We start from the raw sequence: 20903 nt of genomic DNA on the forward strand, positions 1-20903 counted from the left end.
TCAAAAGCATCTTTTAAGGTTGGTCTTTATTGCCATCATAAACTCACTTAACTATTTAACTCCATACTAGGAAAGGTTGGGTTGAACAGATGGTGAATATTAACTTGAACATTGCTAGTGTATACAGGATGTCCCTCTGTTTTTAAGACAAGCAGAAAGCATGAAACCCTCAAATTGGTATGTGACCGATGTTACACCAATCTATGCAACAGCCATTGCAACCAGCTAGAAATAGAGCAGGAAAACCGAAGTTCTAGGTACGATGAAAACGCAGTAGAAGACTATTTAATTCTTACAGTGAGTTGGTGACACGGTATTTTATTCTACAGTAGAAAAAGTTATGATGAAATAGTCTGGGTCCATATTTGTTTTTGGTCTTGTCTACCTAGGCCTGTTGCAGTGGATAAACATAATGAGTTCATTTCTGTACTGCTGTGTCAATGAATAGCTTGTGTCTAATGGGACTAGCTGGCATCTTAGTAAATACAGTAATTTTCTTTGGAACAGGTCTAACTGCACTGCACAAGGAGTCTTTGTTTGATTTAAGGCTTGTGAATACAGTTATGACTATTTGACTCCTGGAAGCCTTTCAAGTCACATCCTACATGTCTTGGCTCCACACATGGACCAGCCTGCCTTAGTACACAAGTGTACCTGCTACTCCACAATTACTTAGATCACATGCCATCTCTTTTTTAAAAAAATGGCAAGAGGGCTAGGAATTGTGCCAGATATCTATGAGAGCTGTTTTTCCTTCCCTGCAGATCTGAGGTTCTTGGATTTTAGACTGTCATTTTGGATGGCTRGTGGTTCAGTTCACTTAGATAGAGTTGCCAAGACATAAACATCCGCAAAACACCATTTTTCTTAGAGAAAAACAAAGAAAGGAAGACAATCCCAGATTGCTGAGATATGGTAAAAATGCCTAAGCAAAAATGCCTAAGGACACAAGAGCTGGACAGAGCCTCTCCTAGGTGCCCTTTTCTTGGAAAGAACTTACATTTTTACAAGAGAACACCAGAGAACCTGAAAGCCCTACATTATGTCATCCCAGATAATAAAAGAGCTTCTCCAGCTTCCTGTTATTTTGTACAGCAGTTCAAGATAATGTGCAGGGTGTCACAGCAAAGAATGCAAGGCAAAGATAAATCCTCTTTGGAGATAAACATCGCAAGACCAAAAGTATCACTTTCCTTTTGACTGCACATCAGCGCAATCTCTATACAGTAAAGGTTGAGAAGAACCAACAAAACCTACAAATAAATAACCCTAAAGAGCACCTATTTGATGTACTGCTCACTCCCAATAATGGGCCATGAAGATGAATGTATGGGGAATGATTTTTTAGTGTACTTTCAAAGATATAAGATGAAATATGTGTTCTTGGAAAGAGAATCAGCATAGGAACAGTAGATCTAAACAGATGTAGAGTAGCTGCAGAGGTCGAACACAGCACACCAACCTCCTAGCTACTGAGGACTCACCATCTGGGGTCCACTCTCTTATGTCCTGTTATCAGCCCCAGCTCTGGTGCCCACTCTTAGAAGATGGAAGAAGACAGCACTTCAAAGTACATCAGCCTGAGGATTTGGGGAACATTTCCTATTTATATATGGAGAATGACAATGACTCCTTGCTAACTTTTGTGGGGGACTGTTGTTGTTTTCATGTTTTTTCCCACGACGAATGTTCAGTGCTCATGACCCTTTTCCAAATTATCAGATTAACAATTTAATATTCTATAATGTCTCTGAAAATGGATTAAATTGATCCAGATGAATTACAATGAAATAAAAATGAGGAGATGTATTTGTGTTTTATACTGACTGGCATTCAGTCCAGGCTGCTTTGCATCATCTCAGGCTTGACTTGTTTGCATTACGTCTGAGCCCTGCATGGTACTGAGGCTGTGCTGATCAGATGCCACTTCCCCCTGTAATTGCTGGCTGGTTGATAGGGTCACCCTATTCGCAGTTAACGCAGTTTTCTCCCCATTGCAGCCTGCTGCCGTAGTGTCACAGCAGCCATGGAGTCAGGCACAGATCTCTGGCTGGCTCCCAAGCTGGCTCAGAAGCTGAGATAGTTCAGCCATTCAATTCTAGCTAATCGCACACCAAGACAGAAGAGCACATACAGTGGAGAGGGACCCCAGAGAGGTCACAGCTCAGTCTAACAAGAAAAAAAAATGTTCCAGGAAGTAAGTAAAGAAGCCAGAGAGAAACAGGAACAGTGGCACCTCTCCAAATACCTGTCCTATGGCAAGATTATTTTTAAAACTACTAAGTTTTAAACAAAATAAAAAACTTTCCCACACTATACAAATTCTGTGGAACCTGCTGCCACAGGATATGTGGGAATCAAAGGGTTTGAGGAAAGGGATTAGGCAGCTTCATGAAGTGCTCATAAAAGCTGAAGCCATTTGTCTGAGTGCGCAGGAAGTTTTCAGCCTGCTGCTTACCAGCAGCTGGGAAGTTTGTGAGGAGCAGCCCCTCTCCTCTTACCACTGGTACACCCTTTCCCAGGCAGCCTCCACCAGCCAGGCTCCCACAGCGGACTGGGACCTTGCACAGGAGTGTGCATGGAGAGAATTACAGCTGCTTGCAGATAAGACAGGGTCTTGAGCGGGACCAGTACAGGGTGCTACTGACTGAAACCCCATTATCTCAGCCCTGTATTAGTGAGAATCAGAGTTACTCTGCTAAAGGTAATGGCTGTCCTGTGCTTTTCATGAGAGCAGAAAGCTCCTACTGGTACCACCCGTAATTGAACGCTCCTGTCACTCTGTTGGCACCAATACAGGAATTATACACTGTGCTATGAAGTCTCCTAAGGTAAAAGACATCTTCAGTTAAAAGCTGAGTCATGCTGGATCAAGAAAATCTTTTGTGTAACCCAAGGGCAGGTAAGCACAAACAATGCTTACAGTAAGTGCCCAGAACTGCACCTACATCTGGTCTATTTTTTCTCTAACTCCTGCTGATAAAGACTAGATCAAGTCATTTAACCTGCTATGTCTCAATTTCCATATCTACAAAATGGAAATAGCACTGAAATACATTGCAGCAATTCTGTAACAGTTACATGCAATACCATGTGCTGCAAGCACACAAACTTGAAAGTGCAGGCAACACGATACCACACACGGGTCATGGCTTGCATCTCAGGAATTTCAACCGGGCCCACAGGAGTCTACTGCCTGTTGGGCCACAAAACAGTTGTCACCACATTATTACTAGTTACTTCTTTTCATGAGACAAATTGTAGCCTAGTTGCAGGCAGCACAAAAGTCAAAATGAGGAGAAAGCCTGCTGCTGTCCATGTACCATTAGCCAGTCAATACCCTGTTTCGTGTTTGCTGGAAATTTCTGTATGCGCCTGCATGTGTATCAAACACAATGCAGGAGAACGTTATGTAATTCCTTAGGAAACCAGAGCGCAGCTGTCCAAAAAAAAAAAAAAAGGACTAGGGAGGATTTAATGTTCAAATATGACAGTTTTTGTTTTTTTTTAATTTACACATCTGCTGTATCTTCTAAGGTTTAAAGCTTCTTATGTCCAAAAAACAGAAGAAAAGCACAAATATCATCCTTTAATGGTGACAAAAGAAATCACAAAGATTTTACCACATTTGATAGAAAATTCTTGTGCTAACAAATCTTCTACAATGACAATAAGGCACATGAGCATTTAAAATCAACAACTGGTAGAGGTTTAACACATAGAGATGCTGTAAAGGCAAGGTGACAATATGCAGAGAATATACTCCGTAATTATGTTTTGATGGTAGGATATAACGAGAAGACTGACCAAATACAACTCTCTGTCAGAAACGTTTGGTCAGTTCATGCAGCACTCGGTGAAGAGCTGATGGTTGAGCAACGCAGCTTTTCTCATTCTCCGCACAAAGCAAAGTCTGTGTTAACAAATACAGCTGTGGCCTGGAGAGAAACCACAGTGAAATGGCTTCCCCAACATTGACTGAATTCCTCCATTGATTTGTGGGAAATATTACACTTCATTGGATCCATTRCAACATTTGTGCTTTACAAATAATCATAGTAAGAAACCAAGGTGATCTTTTGAATATCCTAGGCAAGATTTCAAACTTCATTCAAATAAACTAGTGTGCAAATGTGTTTGGTCAGCCTACCAATGTGATCTATTCCACTTCTGAGGTTCTGTTTGCTCAGACGACTGATTTTTTCAAGCTTGAAAAGCCTCCTCTAGGCAAAATCAACTTTTTTATTTATTCTGCAAAATAGTATGTCACAAATAGTATCCCCTAATTATTCTGAATTTAAAATAGATCAGAAATCATACCCCAGAATGTATCAAGATACCAGAGATGGTGAGTGACTCAAGAGGCTGATGAACTCTAATCCCATGTGAAGTTTTAAGTGAAAGCAAAGCTTTCCCAAAGTGAAGTTTTATCTCTTTTTAACCATGTTTCAGCGACATTTCAGATACACATTAAAATTTTCTTCCTAAAATCAAYGATTAAACATTAAAAACTTGGACTCAAGTCCAGTGAAATGTTAATTCTCCTATCTTCCTGTGGACTCCTGAGATGATTCTGGAACCCAGCTAAGAATTAAGTGCTTGCAGAGCTGAATAGATCTGGAGTTCAAATACTTTTGGCAGTAAATTTATCCAACAGAGATTTGATTCACCMTCAAACACTGCAATAGTTTGCATATTTGTGCATTAGAGAAATAGTAATACACCTTAGTTTATATCATCTGTAGGAAATAAAACAGAAAGGCACTAATTATATCATGTAATAAATATATATATTTTTAAATTATCTGCCCTAYTACCTAACCACAGGCCTCAGTTCTAGCATTGTAATGATCTTGAAAAATAAAGCAATACTTAAAAATTAGGTCCACTTCAGATGGAGTTTGATTAGAACAGAAAAGATCAGGCAGTTTTTCACATAAGCAACTGATCATACAAAGGCTTACAAACCAGATAACCAAGTGCAGGTAACTCTTGGGACTTAACAAGTTTATTCACAGTGCAAAGGCATGGTGTTTTGTCTGCACTAAAGGCATTGTCCCTTTTAACTATGCCAGCATAGTAAAAGCACAAAACCCTTCTAGTGTGGACAGTTATATCAATATAAAAATCTTACAATGGTATCCATGGCATAATGATATTGCCTGAATAGTTTCACCCTCAGCTACAAGGACTTCTTCTTGCTCCAGTTTCTGTTATCTTACTCTAGATCAACACTTCCTACTGGCCAGCCATGCCTCYAGGCTGAGGTGAGAGCCCAGAAGAGTTGAGGCCCCATGCAGAGTCTAGGCAAGCTCTGTGTGGCTCAGTGCAAGGCCAGCCTAGTCTTTCTGCTCTGTTTCTGAAATGAGGATCACCCTGGAAATGCATGGGTAACTCAGCTCTCACCTACCTAAAAACTCTTAGCACCAACAGCACTGGTGCATGGCAGAGAGCTAAGCGTGGTGAGCAAGAGCGAGTTAGCACTGCCCTTGAGTGAAAGAGTCAAAGAACGGGACCCAAGAAGACACGCAATATTGCTGGTTTTCTCAAGTAAGGTTTGGTCATGGAAAGCCTGGACCACACCATGGAAGCCTGCATAGCAATGGAGATCAAGGATCCAATGCAGACACAAGCTCACACCTCATCTCAGAACAACAAGGTAGGAGGCTGCAGGTATCAAAATGACTTAAAACCCCAGTGCCATGGCCAGAATGTTCTTCTGCTGCATTATCTTGACTCTGCACTTTAGACCCATCAGCAGTGGATTTCAGTGTYCTTTAGAACAAGCCAGCAGAAGCTAGCAGAGATGCAGGAATTGCTGGCTACTTTCTTGACAGAGAGAATCTTTCTGTTCATTGCTGTAGCCAGATGGGGAATAACTGCAGCATTAATGGAAGCTCAGCCGTCCAGGATCAGAGAGACAAGTGCAGAATTAGGTTAAATTAGACAAAAATAAATATGCATGAAAACAGAAATAGCATGGATCACTGACTCATATAGCAGCATTGAACAGGAATTAGGTCCCTGTGTTACTATTACACTCATTATGAAAAAAGGCACAGAGATGTGTATACATAGCATCCTCATAATAAAGACATCTCTGTATTACCTTATTTTTCCTGAAGGGCATCATCACTTGYCCATCTATACAAACCCTTGCATATCCACACACTTTGCTTAGGCTCCTGGGCACGCCCTTTCACAGGAGGGGATATACACAGTGGTACTCCCCTACTGACTGCCCAGAAATCCTCTTCTCCCAACCTTAGAACCCACCGTGGAGTTGGTTTGGTTTTACATTCTTTGTTGAGAAGCTTTAGCCTTATCAAAAGATTTGGCATCAAAACTGAGTAGCAGGTCACAGGTAACAGCAATACATACAAAGGCAATGATTCTTCTATTTACAGTCAATCATATGCAATGTCATCTACAGCAAAACACAGAAGCAAGCGTCAAAGTGGGTGAAGACAAGCATCTTGCACTGTATTAGAGAATAACAGATAGAGTTGCAATGATTTGTAAGGAAATCAGGATCACTAAATTGCAGAAAACTAAGGTTTACAATGTCATTAAAAACCCCAAAATAAGTACCGTGTACATCATTCTAGTAAATTTCCCTGTTTTACAAAGTGGACTGAAAATTGTTTCAGTGTGAAGACATTCACRCAAGTGAATCATTTATTAATGCAACTGCCACATTAGCAGCAATTGAAACTACTATATATAGCAGCAATAAACATAAAAAGAGTGACTGACATTTGGCAACAGTATAGCTAAGATTGAGTATTAATTTCCATAATGTTGTGTTGTTATCATTAATGAATGTACTAATGATCTCTTAATTCCTCATTTAGATTGAAAATTGCTGGTTTAGGACACTTGGGAATGGAGTCAGTGGAGTTCAACTAGTTTATACAAGCTGCCGTTCTGGTCCGTAGTTCTGAAGGTTGCATTTGGGATTAATGTCACTGTTTTTGACAGATAAATATTCCCACATGCTTACAAAAATGATCATGGGGATTTCATCTTCCTATAGATTATAAATTAAACTTTGCATTCAGCTGGAAGACAGCAGGTATGGCAGACTTCTCCTTTCGAAATCTGGTACTTGAGTGCCCCTACTTATTTAAAACTGTTCAAGGCAGAAGAGTCCTTTCCAGGACAGAAATAGGCACATCACAAAGGCATGACTGGACACACACACCTGCTGCATATATCATACATCAGAAAAAAAAAACAAAAAACAACAAAAAACACTGAAACTCCTTTATAAAACAAGTCTTTAGGGCAACAATCTTCCATATGTGGTCCCTGATCCTATATGTGAAATTGGATTACTTCTAAAGGGTCTATAAAACATATTCAAAAAAGTGTTCTTCTCACCAATAGCCTTAAAATTGCCTAGATTCATGCCTCTGATCAAAAATGAGTACAGGGCCTATAAGGAAGAAGGCTGAAAACCACTACTTAAAGAGATTTCAATCATGATAATCGCTAATCTTTAGTTAATGCCAAAGGACTATTCTACTGAATGCTTCAGCAACTGCTATWTATTTCTGTTTCCTTCTAATGGGGGCTGTGTGCATTAATAAAGAGCATAAGCTATGACCTCTGGACATTATATTAAATAGAAACATAAAAAGTTGGTCTCTTGGTTGGCTGCTGCTTTTGCTATTGCATTTTAATCTTGCTTTTTTGTGTTTTGTTTGAAATRGAATTCAGAAGATAAAATTGCCATTAGTGACTGTGCAAACAGCACTGTGGTCAAGTAAGATGTGTTCTAGCTAAACAAAAATCATCACCATGTATTAAATTATAATTTAAATTAATTCTTTGATATCTAATTCATGACTGTTTTATAGTGCTTTTATGCAAATACCCAAGAGCTACAAGCAAGCATCCTACTGGCTGTGGCAAGCCTGTACCTCTTGGAAGTAACATTGCTAATTCCACCTTCATATCTTGTATTTTTTTAAAATGGGGTTTGATAAGTAATTACTGTTTCTGTTCTCTCAGTTAGAATTTGGCTGCACAAGCTCGCAGGGCAAAGAATCTCCATCTGGGCAATGCGGAAAGAGTACTGGAAAGAGAAAAGTCTCAAGTATAAAGGGGGAAGAATTACCCCAAGCAGTTCTACTTTACTTCTATCCACCCCAGCTGATCAWCATTAGAGGAAGTTTCCTAGTCCACCAGATCAGCTACTCACTCTTTCACTCCCTCTCAGCTGTCTATGACTGAGCTGTGACTGAGGGGCTGAGAACATCCAGCAAGGGGGTGAAAATGAGTAGCTGCCAGTTGGCAGGAATGTGTACAAGACACACTGCTTATTGCATGTTGTATTTTAATTTCTCAGCAGTACTTCTAAAGGAGGGCATTGCTTCTAGCACTACCCTGCTCTCTTGAAATATACTATTGTTAAAATTAATGTTTAAAACGATGTTCAGGCTTTTGTTTAAAATTTAAATCCTAGTGATGCCTTTCRGTACTGTGAGAAAAATGTGCTGAAAATGATTCCAGCAGGCCTTTACACTGCCTGCTGCTGAATTCACATGTGTAGGTGCCTGCCTTTCTTCCCTGCCACCACCAGCAGGCCACAGGTGACCAGACAGCCACGAGCCTGCCCGAAGCAGGAACCTGGCAGTACCTGCTGCCAAGGGTATGGCTGCTCCCTCTTGACATTGGTCCAGGGACTCTGAGCGGGAAGAGAACACAAAGCAAACKGGATGAGGACTAAATCCTAATATCTAGACTGCATTCACTCCCTAGGTAGGCATTCTCAAACACACTAATTGCTTTTATATGGCTTAGATTAACCCACTTTGGTAACACTAAACCGGTAATTACAATTAGTCAAACTGCATTAGCACAGAATAAAAAAGTTGGCACAGGAAGTTACTGCAGAACGGACAGAAAACAGCAGTCGCTATTTCAGATTCATTTCCTTGTGCAAACATGCCTTCAGGCTGAGAAAGAAAAATATTTAGGTTTCTGAATTCTGTGGAAGCTTCACTTTTCTCTGATATTTGGAGATCTGTCATTTCCTCTTGCAAAGCTGCAACATAATTCACGTAATTCAGGAAGTCTCAGTTATCTTCTTAGTATTTGCTAAAGCCACCCTCCCTGCTCCCCAATATTTCTTCTATTTGCTTCTATGATGCCCTAGAAAATGTAGCAATTTCAAGCTAACATAYAAAGATTGCCAAGTTCTAGGATTCACCTTTCTGCTATCTATTGCTCCTCTTGAGGTCCTAACTCCTACAGTGAAATCAAGCATGACCATTTCAGCTTTCATAGAAAGTAGGGAAAAGCTACCAGCTCCAGCTCAAAAAAAAAAATTTTTTTTCAAAACATAATTCTATCTAGAAAGTGTTTCATGATTAATATTTCATTTTATCACTTTCTCGATGAAGATTTGCCTGCCTGAAGATTTTTGATCTATTAAGGATAACAATATTGTTTGTACACCACACCTTTTCCCTTTTAAAAGCCATGAAGAACCGGTGAGTCAGACTGAAAATTCCTCTGGAAGAACCATCATCTTCCAAGTATGTACTACGGGCTACATATAGCTAATACTAAGTAAAAAAAATTTAACCCTTCAATTCTCCCTTCATAATTGTATGTTATTGCTATTAAAGAACCTCTTCCTAACCAGTGCTTGTACTTTAGCATGAAAAACAGGCTTTCTTCATTGGTCTGGGTAACTTAAAAACAAGGTAGAAATTTTTATTTACATTAATACGGTGAAATAACTTTCAGCTGCAGAATTTTCTCTGGCYGTCTTTCTAATGGCTGTATTTCTTGGCATGCCATCCCAATTACATAAAGATCATGACTAGGTATGTATAAAGGCTTTRTGTTCAACAACATTTGTATTCAACAACACATGAAATCTGTGTGACATTGACAAATTTAGAGAGAGGCTGAATAGTCTTTTAGGTCTTTTACATTTTGGTGCCTATGCTTCTGTCTACCGGCATTTAAAACYGGCTGCAAGGGGCTGTCTCGTGCTGAAATTCAAGAATTAAGAGATTTTCCGTATCTAACATCCGCAGTTCTACACAGATCCTAAATAYGAGGAAAACAAATGATTAACCATAAATCAGACTTCTAAATCATCTCTGAATAAAATTCAGTCCAGACTATCCAAAGGAATTCAAGCTAAAGAGGCAAATTTTCCTGGCATGTAAAGACACATGTAGAAATTAGRTAACTATGCCCCCTGCATCTGGCTGCATTATACTATGGGAAGACAATGACAAAGTATCTAGAGGTAATAGGTGGTTATAAGCGATTCTTTAACACTTGTTGCTCCATTTTTAAATTTTATTGATCTGTTCCAAAATTAAAGAGGCTATAAAATCACTAACTGATCACTCCAGAGCAAACAGTCCCTGTCAGTCATTCCTCAGACAATATGAGGGTGTGATCWCGTGGAAGCGTATCACCAGAACTAGGGACAAGAAATGAACTGCCGCATATTATACAATTAGCCAAAAAGGCTGGACAGCTTCAAAATCAAGTCCCTGGCAGAAAGACAGGGTTGTGATAAAGATCTCAGTGCTGATGATCTAAACTCAGAGGGCAGTTCGGACATGGAAAGTTCAAGAGAGAAAAGAAATGAGATGAACATATGTATGTAAACTCTTGGGTTCACAGATAGGCCATGATAAAGTTAAGAATTTCATTTAGTACCACCTACTGAATCACTAGACACGTAAGTTAAAGCATCAGAACACTCTGGCAGTAACCACTGCATTAACAACAACTCTGCCTCTTTTTCTGTCTGAGTGCCAACATAATGCATATACAAACATACCAACCCACACCCATTGTGTGGGGGGAACMATTCATGATTGCTGCCATCCCACAACTAGTTTTTAGAAGCACAGCTCCTGYTGTGCTCCTGTGTACCCAGTGCAAAGTCCACAGCCTGGTGCACACTGTGGAAGAGAAGGTGGTCCTCCCCTTCTTTAAAAAATTCTCCCCGAATCAGAGAACTCCTCACAGAAGGATTGCACTGGGCCAGTAGCACCTGGACATCTATCTCTCTGTAATCCTTGCAGACCTCCTTGAGCGTACGTATTCCTGCTGTATCCAGGAACTGTATTGCACAACAGTCAATCACTATTGTGTGAAACCCCAGGGGTTCAGAGACGAGTCCCTCTGAGATGCTGTTCGGTTTGCCACCAGAATCCTCGTCTTTCTCTCTAAGCATTCTCTTTGCTGCCTTCTTCTTTGCTGCCTTCACCCMGACCGGGTTAACTCCAGTTTGCTTATATAGGGTGGATTTAAAGCATTCTTTGTTGATGTAGTAGAGGGGCGCTTCAAAACGAAACACTATGATGCCTGGCTTGGTTTGCAAGTTCTTGTAAGCAGACAAGGATTCATATGTTTCAGACTCTGCCACCCAGCCAAGCAGTGGTGCCTCTGGTCTCTGAGTTCGAAAAATGACACAGAGCATAGAAAAGCAAACACCAATCAAAAGACCAATCTCAGTACTGATGAGTGCTGAGGATGCCATAGTAACTAGCCAGATCACTGTGTCCACTTTGCTCAAATGCCACATTTTGGGCAGGTCCTTGAACTTCCGCAGGGCTCCTCTGAGGTTTACAATGGTTATGACAGCAAGGACACATTTCTGAAGGGAATAAAATAAAGGTGCAATCACAAGAAGGACTAATAGGATGACCAAAGCAGTCACCGTGCCAGATATCTGCGTCCTGCAACCTGTGGACTCTTTGACAAGAGTCTTGGCAAGAGCTGCACTTGTTGTAAAGCAATGAAAGAAAGAGGGAATTATGTTGCAGAAGCCAATGGCAAACATCTCTTGATTGGCCTTCACAGTGTAACCGTGCTTCTTGGCAAACATCTCTGAGAGGGAGACAGTGATGGCAAAGCCAATAATAGCTATAGGGAGAGCATCCAAAGCCACATTAGGAATCAGGTTCCAGTCTGGAGGGCGAGGAGGGAGAAACCCTGTTGGAATGTGTCCAGCAACACTTGAGTCATAATTCTCTCTTAGCTTCCCAAAGTGAGATGCCAAAGTAGCTACCACAACCACAAATAATTCAACTGGTACTGGAGCCCTGAGCCTGGATTTGAAGTGTTCGTTAAGCTCTTTGGTTGGGATGAGAACAAGAAAACATAAGAAGCTGGTGATGAGATCACAAATGTTGGTCTTGTGTATGTTTCTGAAGATGTTTATCCACGTGGTTACAACGGAGCCAATGCCACTGCTCCGTGGAATGTCTAGGCCCAGGAGATATTTGGCTTGTGAGGTTAGGATAGTAAAGGAGGCACCTGTGACAAATCCGCTGAGCAAAGAATCGGAGAGGTACACTGAGACAAAGCCCACTTGAAAGAAACCCATGGCCACCTGAAAGGAATCAATCACACACAATGGATTACAATACAAATCTTATAGATGTCATCATTGTGAGGTTCTGATGGAGATGAGATAACAAAAAAAAAACATATATGGCCTTGGAGGACAAGGAGTAGTTTGAACATTGAAAAGCTCCAGCTTTCAGCTGCTCCTAGTGCATCAGACTAAAACGCATTTGTAATACTGAGCAGGCTTTTCTTTTTTTTTTTTTTTTTTTAAGAAGTCTTCATACTCTGAACTAGTGTTTATAGTTTGCTCATCGGTTCAATTGTTAATAATAGCTTCTAGTTCCCTTGACTGGCAAAAAAAAAAAGAAACACAGGGAAAAAAAGCTTTGAAATGTTGGTTAGTTTTGCTATTTCTCTCCCCAGTTGTTACAATCTCCATGAACCTTGCAGGGTTCCAGAACCTAGGCTTTTGACTGTCTTGCACTTGAGTCCACAACCTGCAATAAAATAAAGCTCTTAATAGTTCCTGTTTGCACTGCATAAAGCTTGGTTTATCTGATTCAGAAAGTATACATGCTACAAATTCTTGTGATGTAGATTATAAATAAACACAAATTTTTTAAGTGCCTTGCCATTAATTTCTATTACTTTAAATAGACAAATCTTTGATGCTCTTCCAAGGGCATGACTGGCTTTATGGATACCTACCCTACAGATGCCTTTTCATATCTGGTAAATGTCCCTTCCTCCCCAACAACTTTCATGCTAAATGGAACACAAACTGCCTTAGGACAGAGTATCTAACAACTCTTTAATTCTCTGAGTTGGCCAGCTGGGCTGTCTACACTGTCATCTGAAGGCTTCAGGCCAAAACTTAAAGTTATTAAACTTTAATTAGCATCATTTTGATATATTCCATTAGGTAGTTAAGGCAAAATAAAGAAAAAAGTTAGAATCATTATCGGAAACTTCCTAAGAACTTGCAAAACACTACTGAAGAGAAGGCAAGTTTAGAGCCTGGAGTAACTAGACAAAGGCTCAGCTTCAAACCCTAATAAAGGCTCCCACATAGCCCTGACAACTCAGTTAATTCAAATTTTTCTTGGCTGTAAAAAAACATTAACAATAATACTCTTAGTTAGGGTATAGGCAACTGGGGTGAGCAAGCTTTTTTTTTACTATTTGACTGGAAAGTTTCTGATACAGAGTGAATGCAATTTTGGTTGGGATTTCCAATTAAAAAAAAATGAGTGCACGAAGATCTATAGGCTGGCAGCCAGAAAGTGAGTAAGTCTATGTGTGATATTCAGAGTGACTGAAGATGAAATAACCTGACTTCCTAATTTAAAAAACTTAATTCTGCTTGCAAAGAATATTAAGTGTAATTCACAACTCCAAAACTCTTTACATCCTACAGTGATGAAACACAACCTCCATTCTAGGTCAGGAGTTCCAGAATATAACTGAAAWTACTCAACACTAACTTGCAGCACAAAATAAAGTCCTAGGTTGTGTCTAAAAATAATGTTTGAGTATCACAGATACATTTCCTTTTCCTCTCCTCTACGATCTGAATAGATAACACTACGATGTCATTGTAGAAACAAATGAATGTGAACCGCTGAACTRAAATATCACAGCCCGGCTGTATTGTTAAAATTAAATTCCTCTTGGTTAATGCATGACACCCTAAAAACACAGATGCCTATTTTACTTTCAGCAAATAAGCAGTGAACTCTTGGAAGTAAACACAGAAGGATTGGTAAAATATTATTTAATGATATACTCAATATGGTAATAATGACCAGTTTTATTTCAAATGTATTTTATTCTCTCAATAGTATCTTTTTCAAACAATGGCTTTGTTCTGGCTTTCAGTGAGCAAACAGCCAAGCTTTACAAGTACAGTGTAAGAGCACTAACTAAAAGGAAACTGGAGGTAGTATTGCAGTTCAGATTATTTTTGATTTAAAAAAAGCCAGATCACCAAAGTCACAAATTGAAAGTTGACACACCACATTTTGCCTCAAGCCAATAAAAAAAAGGTTTCAGGCTAGAGTTAAGAAGATGTTATTAGGGAGCAACAAGCATTGTCTGGCAATGCTCTGTAATGGTCCTTACGGTCCACAACAGAGTAACAAGCACAGAATGCTTTTAAAAGCTGCAACATCATCCTGTATGCACATTCTGCAGCTTTAAGTAAATAGCTATGACTAAGACTATTTAAGGAGAGGAGAAAGAGGTGTTTCTTTCACCAAAGTAACTGGGGTCCTCCCGTTCTCCATGTGTCCATTCCCATGGGATGCAGATTAAGGACATGTGCAAACCCAGCAGACTGTTCATATGGACAATCACCCGAAGAAGAATTAAAAGTACTTCCACAGAATAACTGTGTGCCCATCTCCTCTTACCTGATAAACTCCAGCTATGAAGGTCATGGTGGCTCCCACGGTAATTGCATAGCAGCTTTTATCACAGAATGGCTGAYGTGATGTCTGATTCACAGAAGAAATGGTGGTGTTTACGTATGTTACCGTATCTGCATGGACACTAAGAGCAGCTGGCTCTAAGTCATAGCCTGCTCTCTGTATCTCACGGTCCACCACTTGTCCCACCATCAGACAAAGCACACCAAAGATGCCAACTGAGATGTGGCGGGAGGTCCCAAATATGAAATAAATAATACTTGCAAAAAATGATGTATAAAGGCCATAAATAGGCTCCTGTCCAGCCAGGAGAGAATACGCAATTGACTGTGGGACTAGCAAAATCCCCACAATCAKACCAGACATTATGTCTCCCAGTAGACACTCTCTCAGTTTGTATTTGGGAAGCCATTGCAAGACAGGAAGGAGATTGAAAACACAGTCTTTAACTTTGTCTGGAGTGCAGCTACAAGTTTTCTTTGCTTGCTTAACCACCAGAGCCTTCATGTTCCTCTTCTTCTCTTGAGGTTCCAAGAACATTCTGTGATGAAAACTACGTTTAGCATCATCTTCTTCAGGCATTTCAGTCACTGAATGGACGYTGTTGAATTCTACCACTGCTGCCATCTTGAAGACTCCCTTACAAAACAAAGAAGGAATATTATCATAAATAAATGTGCTATTTCAGACTTTTTTAATGGATTAAATTCTGTATTTATGAAAAGTAAGAGCTAAAAGAGTTATATAATCACAGACAAAGCAACTTCCAGGCACACTTGGAAAGAGCCTCCCCATTACAACCCAGTTCAGCAAGAAATCACCTGCCATAAGACAGAGGAGCTTGTATTATGTAGAATAAACCTGCTGCTGGTAATGTAGTGAAATGGGAAAGAATGCAAGAGCAATGTCTCTCAGAGAGCCTTCCTTGATAAAATCACTGACTATTTGCAGTCTGTTCTACCATACAAAAACAGGCAGAACGTTTATTGTAGTGCAAAAGTAACTTCAGCTGCTGAAAATTACTACAACTAGTACATTTCTAGCATTGTACAGCTTAGTCTAAATCTTATTTATATATTCTTTCAAACGCAGTGGTTATACCAAATATCGTAAAGATTTCTTTGGTACCTAAGAAGCTGTAATCTTTACACACAGGCTTTATTTCTACTAATGATATAATGCAGGAACATTCTCCATACTTTTTAGAAGTCAGATTTCAAGTAAATAATGTCCATCCTAAAAAATACAAAAAAGTAGAAGGCACATTAAAAGGGATTATGTAAGGTAGGCAGCACATTTCTGCTAGAACATGTGCTCTAGTATAGGCCATCTACATGCAGGAAAACAATGTGATCATACCGAAGCACAATTAATAATAGGAATATACTGCCTGAATGTGAAGGAGCAAAGGCTTGATGAGACAAGCCCTAATGAGATTGAAGATTATCAACAGCACTTACAAGCATTCGTACAGCACTTTCAGTTTCCAGAAAAAAATCTAGAACACTCCAGAAAACTCCCTTTCAGCTATAATCCCTATTAACAGCAGTATGTTAAAGATGCTAAAATTCAGCCAGAAGGGCACTTGTTTGCTGCAACAGTGGACTCRCTAGCCAAATAGATAGCAGCTGAACTCCAAAGAGCCTGCGTCCTAGCCTTTATATTGAATGTTGCCTTTGCATTCATTGAGCACTAATAGCAACACAGTATTTATCTAGTAATTACACCTTCTCTGGTGCAGTGCAAACATCAACAAAATTAATATTCTATGCACTGTCTACTAGTGAATTAATTGCCAAATTTGTATATGAGCAAGCCATGATGAGAATTCCACCAAAGGCTCCCTCTCAAAATTTGTTCATTTAACATTTCTCAAGCAGCTATAGAATATTCACTGCTACTATTACTTCAGTATGAATCTACAGTCCATCACAGGATATTGGTCTGCAGAGTTATATAGAGGACAAATGACTTCTATTAGACCTTGTACCAGTTGACCAATGCATAATTTCTATTCTGCCTTCTAAGTCTGAACACTGTCATAGGGAGGTGGCCAAAGTGCAGTGCATCAGGCTTATGTAATGGTTTACAGACAGTCATGTCTCTAACAGCKTTTTAGTTCAGACAAGAGATGAACTGTCTTCAGTTCTTCAAGCCAGAATGAAAACACAACCAAAGGAACTACTGTCTTAAAACAGTCTAAACATATGATACTAAATATATYAGACTAATCCACATGAGAATAGAAGCAGCTGCAATATTTCATGTTTAGACTGGCTGGCTATTTCTACAATATTCTTCCAACTAGAAAGCAATATAACCTTACTAGTGCATTTCTTTCACCTTGCGCTGTAGCACACTTCTCTGTAGAGCCTCTGTTTTGCAGTCACTGCCAAAGTTTGCCAGGAGTTCAAACCYGAGGTACCTGTTTGATTGTAACAAAAGCCTGTTGGACTTGACAATCGTATTGAACTGGGTCAGTAAGCCATTTCCTCTTGCTATTCTGCACAGGTTGGATCCGTTACAGGAAACGGGAACAAGAGGTGCTGGGTGCTCTCAGTGAGTGCATTCCCAGTACTATGCTACCAAGCTACAGCTTGCAGAGGGCTCTCTAAAGTCAACACACAGTATGTATGTGTACAGTCTACATAAATATTACAGACAGGCATTCTTTATCTTAGCTCCTGCTTCTCTCTGGGTCTCCAAAAAGGTGTTTTCATTCACTACAAACCCAGAGACAGCAAGTCTTTTTCTGGTGGTTAAGGTCCTATAAGCCAGCTCACTCTTCACTAGCTCTGCCACTGGACTGCTACTGAAAAGGGCTGGTGTTCTGAACAGAGACCACCCTGGCACAAAACTGTAGATAACACCACAGCACCAGMAGGGATGGATTTGCTGCCCAAGCTCAAGTCTGTACAGCCTTCCTGTTAGCATAACCCATGCTCCCTTAYGTGCTGGGGCAAACTGACCCACACTGCCCAGTATTTCTGGTGCCTATGTCCTTTTTTTGGTCCTAGTCCTTATAATTTAGTAAACCATGAGTTCTGGATCCACATATTAGTCTACCCAGAACTGTATTTCATTTACAGTTTTAGGAGTAAATTTTTATTTGTCTCCTTATTTGCTCATTTTTATACAAGTCCATCACCTAGTAAAACAGAACGAAGGAGAAGAAAGCTTCAGTGTTGTTTATCTGAGTCCTTAATTATTCCAAGCTTCTATCTTAAAAGTAATTCTGCACGGGCAGAAGGCTATATTCACACACCTATATATGCCTTATAATGACACACTTTCCTTCGCCAATACCTTCCAATCCAGGATCTTTTACACGCTTCAGAATAATTACAGACTCAGAACAGCTACATGAAGAATTATGATCTTTATCTTACAATCAGGAAATGTACATAGCAAGAAGTTACTTACCCAAGAGAACACAAAGATCAAGGTTAGAGGAAAATGCAGACTCCCAACACTCGTCCCTATATTGCAGACAACTGATACCACCCACCCTTATGATACTGCAAAGTCCCACTTGGGGAGGATTATTTATAGCACGTACATAAAAAGCAAATACTACCCAGTGAGGATAAACTGCATATGGCATGTGAGAGTGTGTGTCTATAGTATACAGTGCATGCATATTCTATATTTATATTTGCTTAGTTTTAATCMTTTTGCAAGCACACAGTTACAAATCAAGAATCCTTTCATCCAAAGCTTATCAAATCAATACTGTAAAAGCTGGAAGGAAAAAAAAACACCCTATGTGTAGCAAGTTACTTAAATAAATTCATTTTCCGAGATTTTAGTAATGAAAATTCTTCTGATTCCTCTCTTCCTCATGCATGAGTTCTAGATAGCTCACTGAAACCTGAAAGTTACTTGTAATCTCTCAGGAAACTCAAACCCTCCAGATCAGTTCAGTTCTGTGTAGTGTCATAAAATGTCTGCATACTAGATGACACCTGGGTTTTTTGGTTGTGTCTAGACAGTAGAAAAATGTTCTAATTGAAAATCTTTTGGCTAGTAAGTTGTGGACATATACTGGATCTTTGTTTTCACCTGCAAAATAGCCTTCTCTATGTGGTGTGAAAAGGGCCTTTCATCACACAGTCATTGCCTCTCACAGTGTAAGGACTCTAAGATAAACGACACTATTTTCAACAGCTATTTTACCTTTTTCTGCCTGAAAGTATTGCAATATATTATTTTTTAATCATTCAGCTTGCTGAGTGAAACTGGATTCTGTTCTTTAAAAAAAAAGGGGAAAAAAAAGACAGAAGCCCTTTGGTTCAGCGTACTGAAGGATATTTATCCTAGCGTATTTAATTTTGGAAAAGGACCTCCTATGTTTATTTGCTTTGAAAGCTGCTATTTTCACACAACCGAATTTGTGTATCTAGAATTCACTTTTACTAGCTCCTTTTGGCCTGAGTAACATCTTCAGGAAGTGTCTGACTGCCACAAAAACTTTATATACGATATAAAAAAAAAAAAAACAGAACTGAAGAAATCTCCAATATCTCCCTGTAAGGTTTATCAAGCAACAGCTATAATATCAGATATGGGGAAGTACTGCATTCTTGAGACCTGTGGACTTTTACAGAATACTTCTGGATCCCACCTGGGCCTCCTACCAATCCGGTTACATGTTAGAGGTTAACCAGAATCTAACGGCTGCCTTATTGGAAACACCARCTGCAGCACAGGCTCTTGCTGGCTTGGATTTCCATTCTCTGCCCCAGAACACAGTCACCTTGACAGTAAGAGAATGGACTGTGAAGCTCACGGGAGTGATGAAATGCCATATTACAAGTTTAACTTAGGTCATGAGCACGTAAGGAGTAGAAACAAAATAAAAGCAAAAATGGGGAAAAAAAAGAAAGAATAACACAACTTTTTGATAACTAAATCTTTGCACTTACTCTTTTTGAACAAAAGCCCTACTGAATAATCTATTAATCACTGGGGAGCAGTAAGGAAATTCAATACTGCCATGATAACACTGAGATAGCCACTTGAATAGCATCGTATTATAAAATTCTGGCTTTTGATAAAATCCTTAACATTCTCCAACAAGGTGTTCAAATTATAAGCACGGATTTCAACAAGAAACTGAAAATCACATGAACTGCTCTACTGAAATCTTTCCGAGAACCATAAAAGACATATGTTAAATACCACATTAAAGCAATACACTCGAAAACTGAGATACCTGCACAATAATCATCAAACATTAACTCATGTGGAAAAAACCCTGCACTGCCACCCAGTACTGAACGACAAATAATAAATCCCTGCTTGCGTATCGTGTTAGATTTCTTCCTACTTCAAATGCTGGCTCTCCTGAGGAGCGGGGCTGCCGCCAGTTTGTCCCACACGGCCCGGACCCCCGCGCGGCCCCCTCTTACGGGAGCTCCCGGGGACCCAGCAGCTCCAGTCAGTAACTCGGTCTTCTAGGAAAGCTGGCTCATCTCTGAAAAGCAGCTGCACACCCAGCGTCAAAAGGCGCCACTCGCGCTGCCCCGCGCGCAGTGGACCTGTTTCGAAGGTAACGGACGGCAGTCTCCCGCTCCAGCAGCTTTCATCCAAGCCCAGCCTGTTTCAGCGGGTTTTCTGGGGAGCATTTTCCGCGTTCATCCCCGCGCTGGGACCCCCCGACGCGTTCACGCCCAGGTTTCGCGCCCCGCGCTGGCAGGGCCCCGGCACGTTCCCGGCGGTCGACGCCACCGCCGAGCCGGTCCTCCGAGGGCTGCTGCCAGCCGGCGGCCGGAGCAGAGGAGCAGCTGTGGCGGGCCGCACCGGCACGGCGGAGCCCCGCGCTCGCCGCACCCAAAGGAGCGCCTCGCACAGGCACCTCGTGTCTGCCCTCAGCGAGGGACGACCGGCTGATCCCTTTTTAACTGAAAATCCTCAGGAAGAACACGGCGCAAGCAGTAACCCACACGGGTTTTTTCACACTCCTGTGATCACAGATTTTTGCTGAGCACACGTATGACTTTGGAAGCCAGCAAACCTTCAAGCTCCCAGGGCAGCGAAAGGGAGATCACCGCGCCGCTCCTCCGCAAAACCCGCTTCCATCCTCTCCGCTTTGGACAGGGCTCTCGTTAGGAGGAGCCGTCCCCGCGTCGCACGGGCGCC

The 20903-nt window shown here is 40.6% G+C and overlaps 1 protein-coding gene across 1 annotated transcript in view; it reads right to left on the reverse strand.

The window, feature by feature from the left end:
- Positions 1–3579: 3579 nt before the first annotated feature.
- LOC146588468 (sulfate transporter-like) overlaps positions 3580–20903 on the reverse strand; it is a 30810-nt gene continuing 13486 nt past the window's right edge. Inside the window, exons 7-9 of the mRNA XM_085317893.1 lie at positions 17357–17369; positions 14748–15401; positions 3580–12379 (exon numbers count right to left, since the gene is read on the reverse strand). Of these exons, the coding sequence (XP_085174019.1) occupies positions 10874–12379; positions 14748–15401; positions 17357–17369 (2173 nt within the window). The 3' untranslated portion in view covers positions 3580–10873. The remainder of the gene's footprint in view (positions 12380–14747; positions 15402–17356; positions 17370–20903) is intronic.

Source organism: Rhea americana, unplaced genomic scaffold (genome assembly GCF_003343005.1).
Source record: "Rhea americana isolate MKP2758 unplaced genomic scaffold, rheAme1 scaffold_51, whole genome shotgun sequence".
NCBI lineage: Eukaryota > Metazoa > Chordata > Aves > Rheiformes > Rheidae > Rhea > Rhea americana.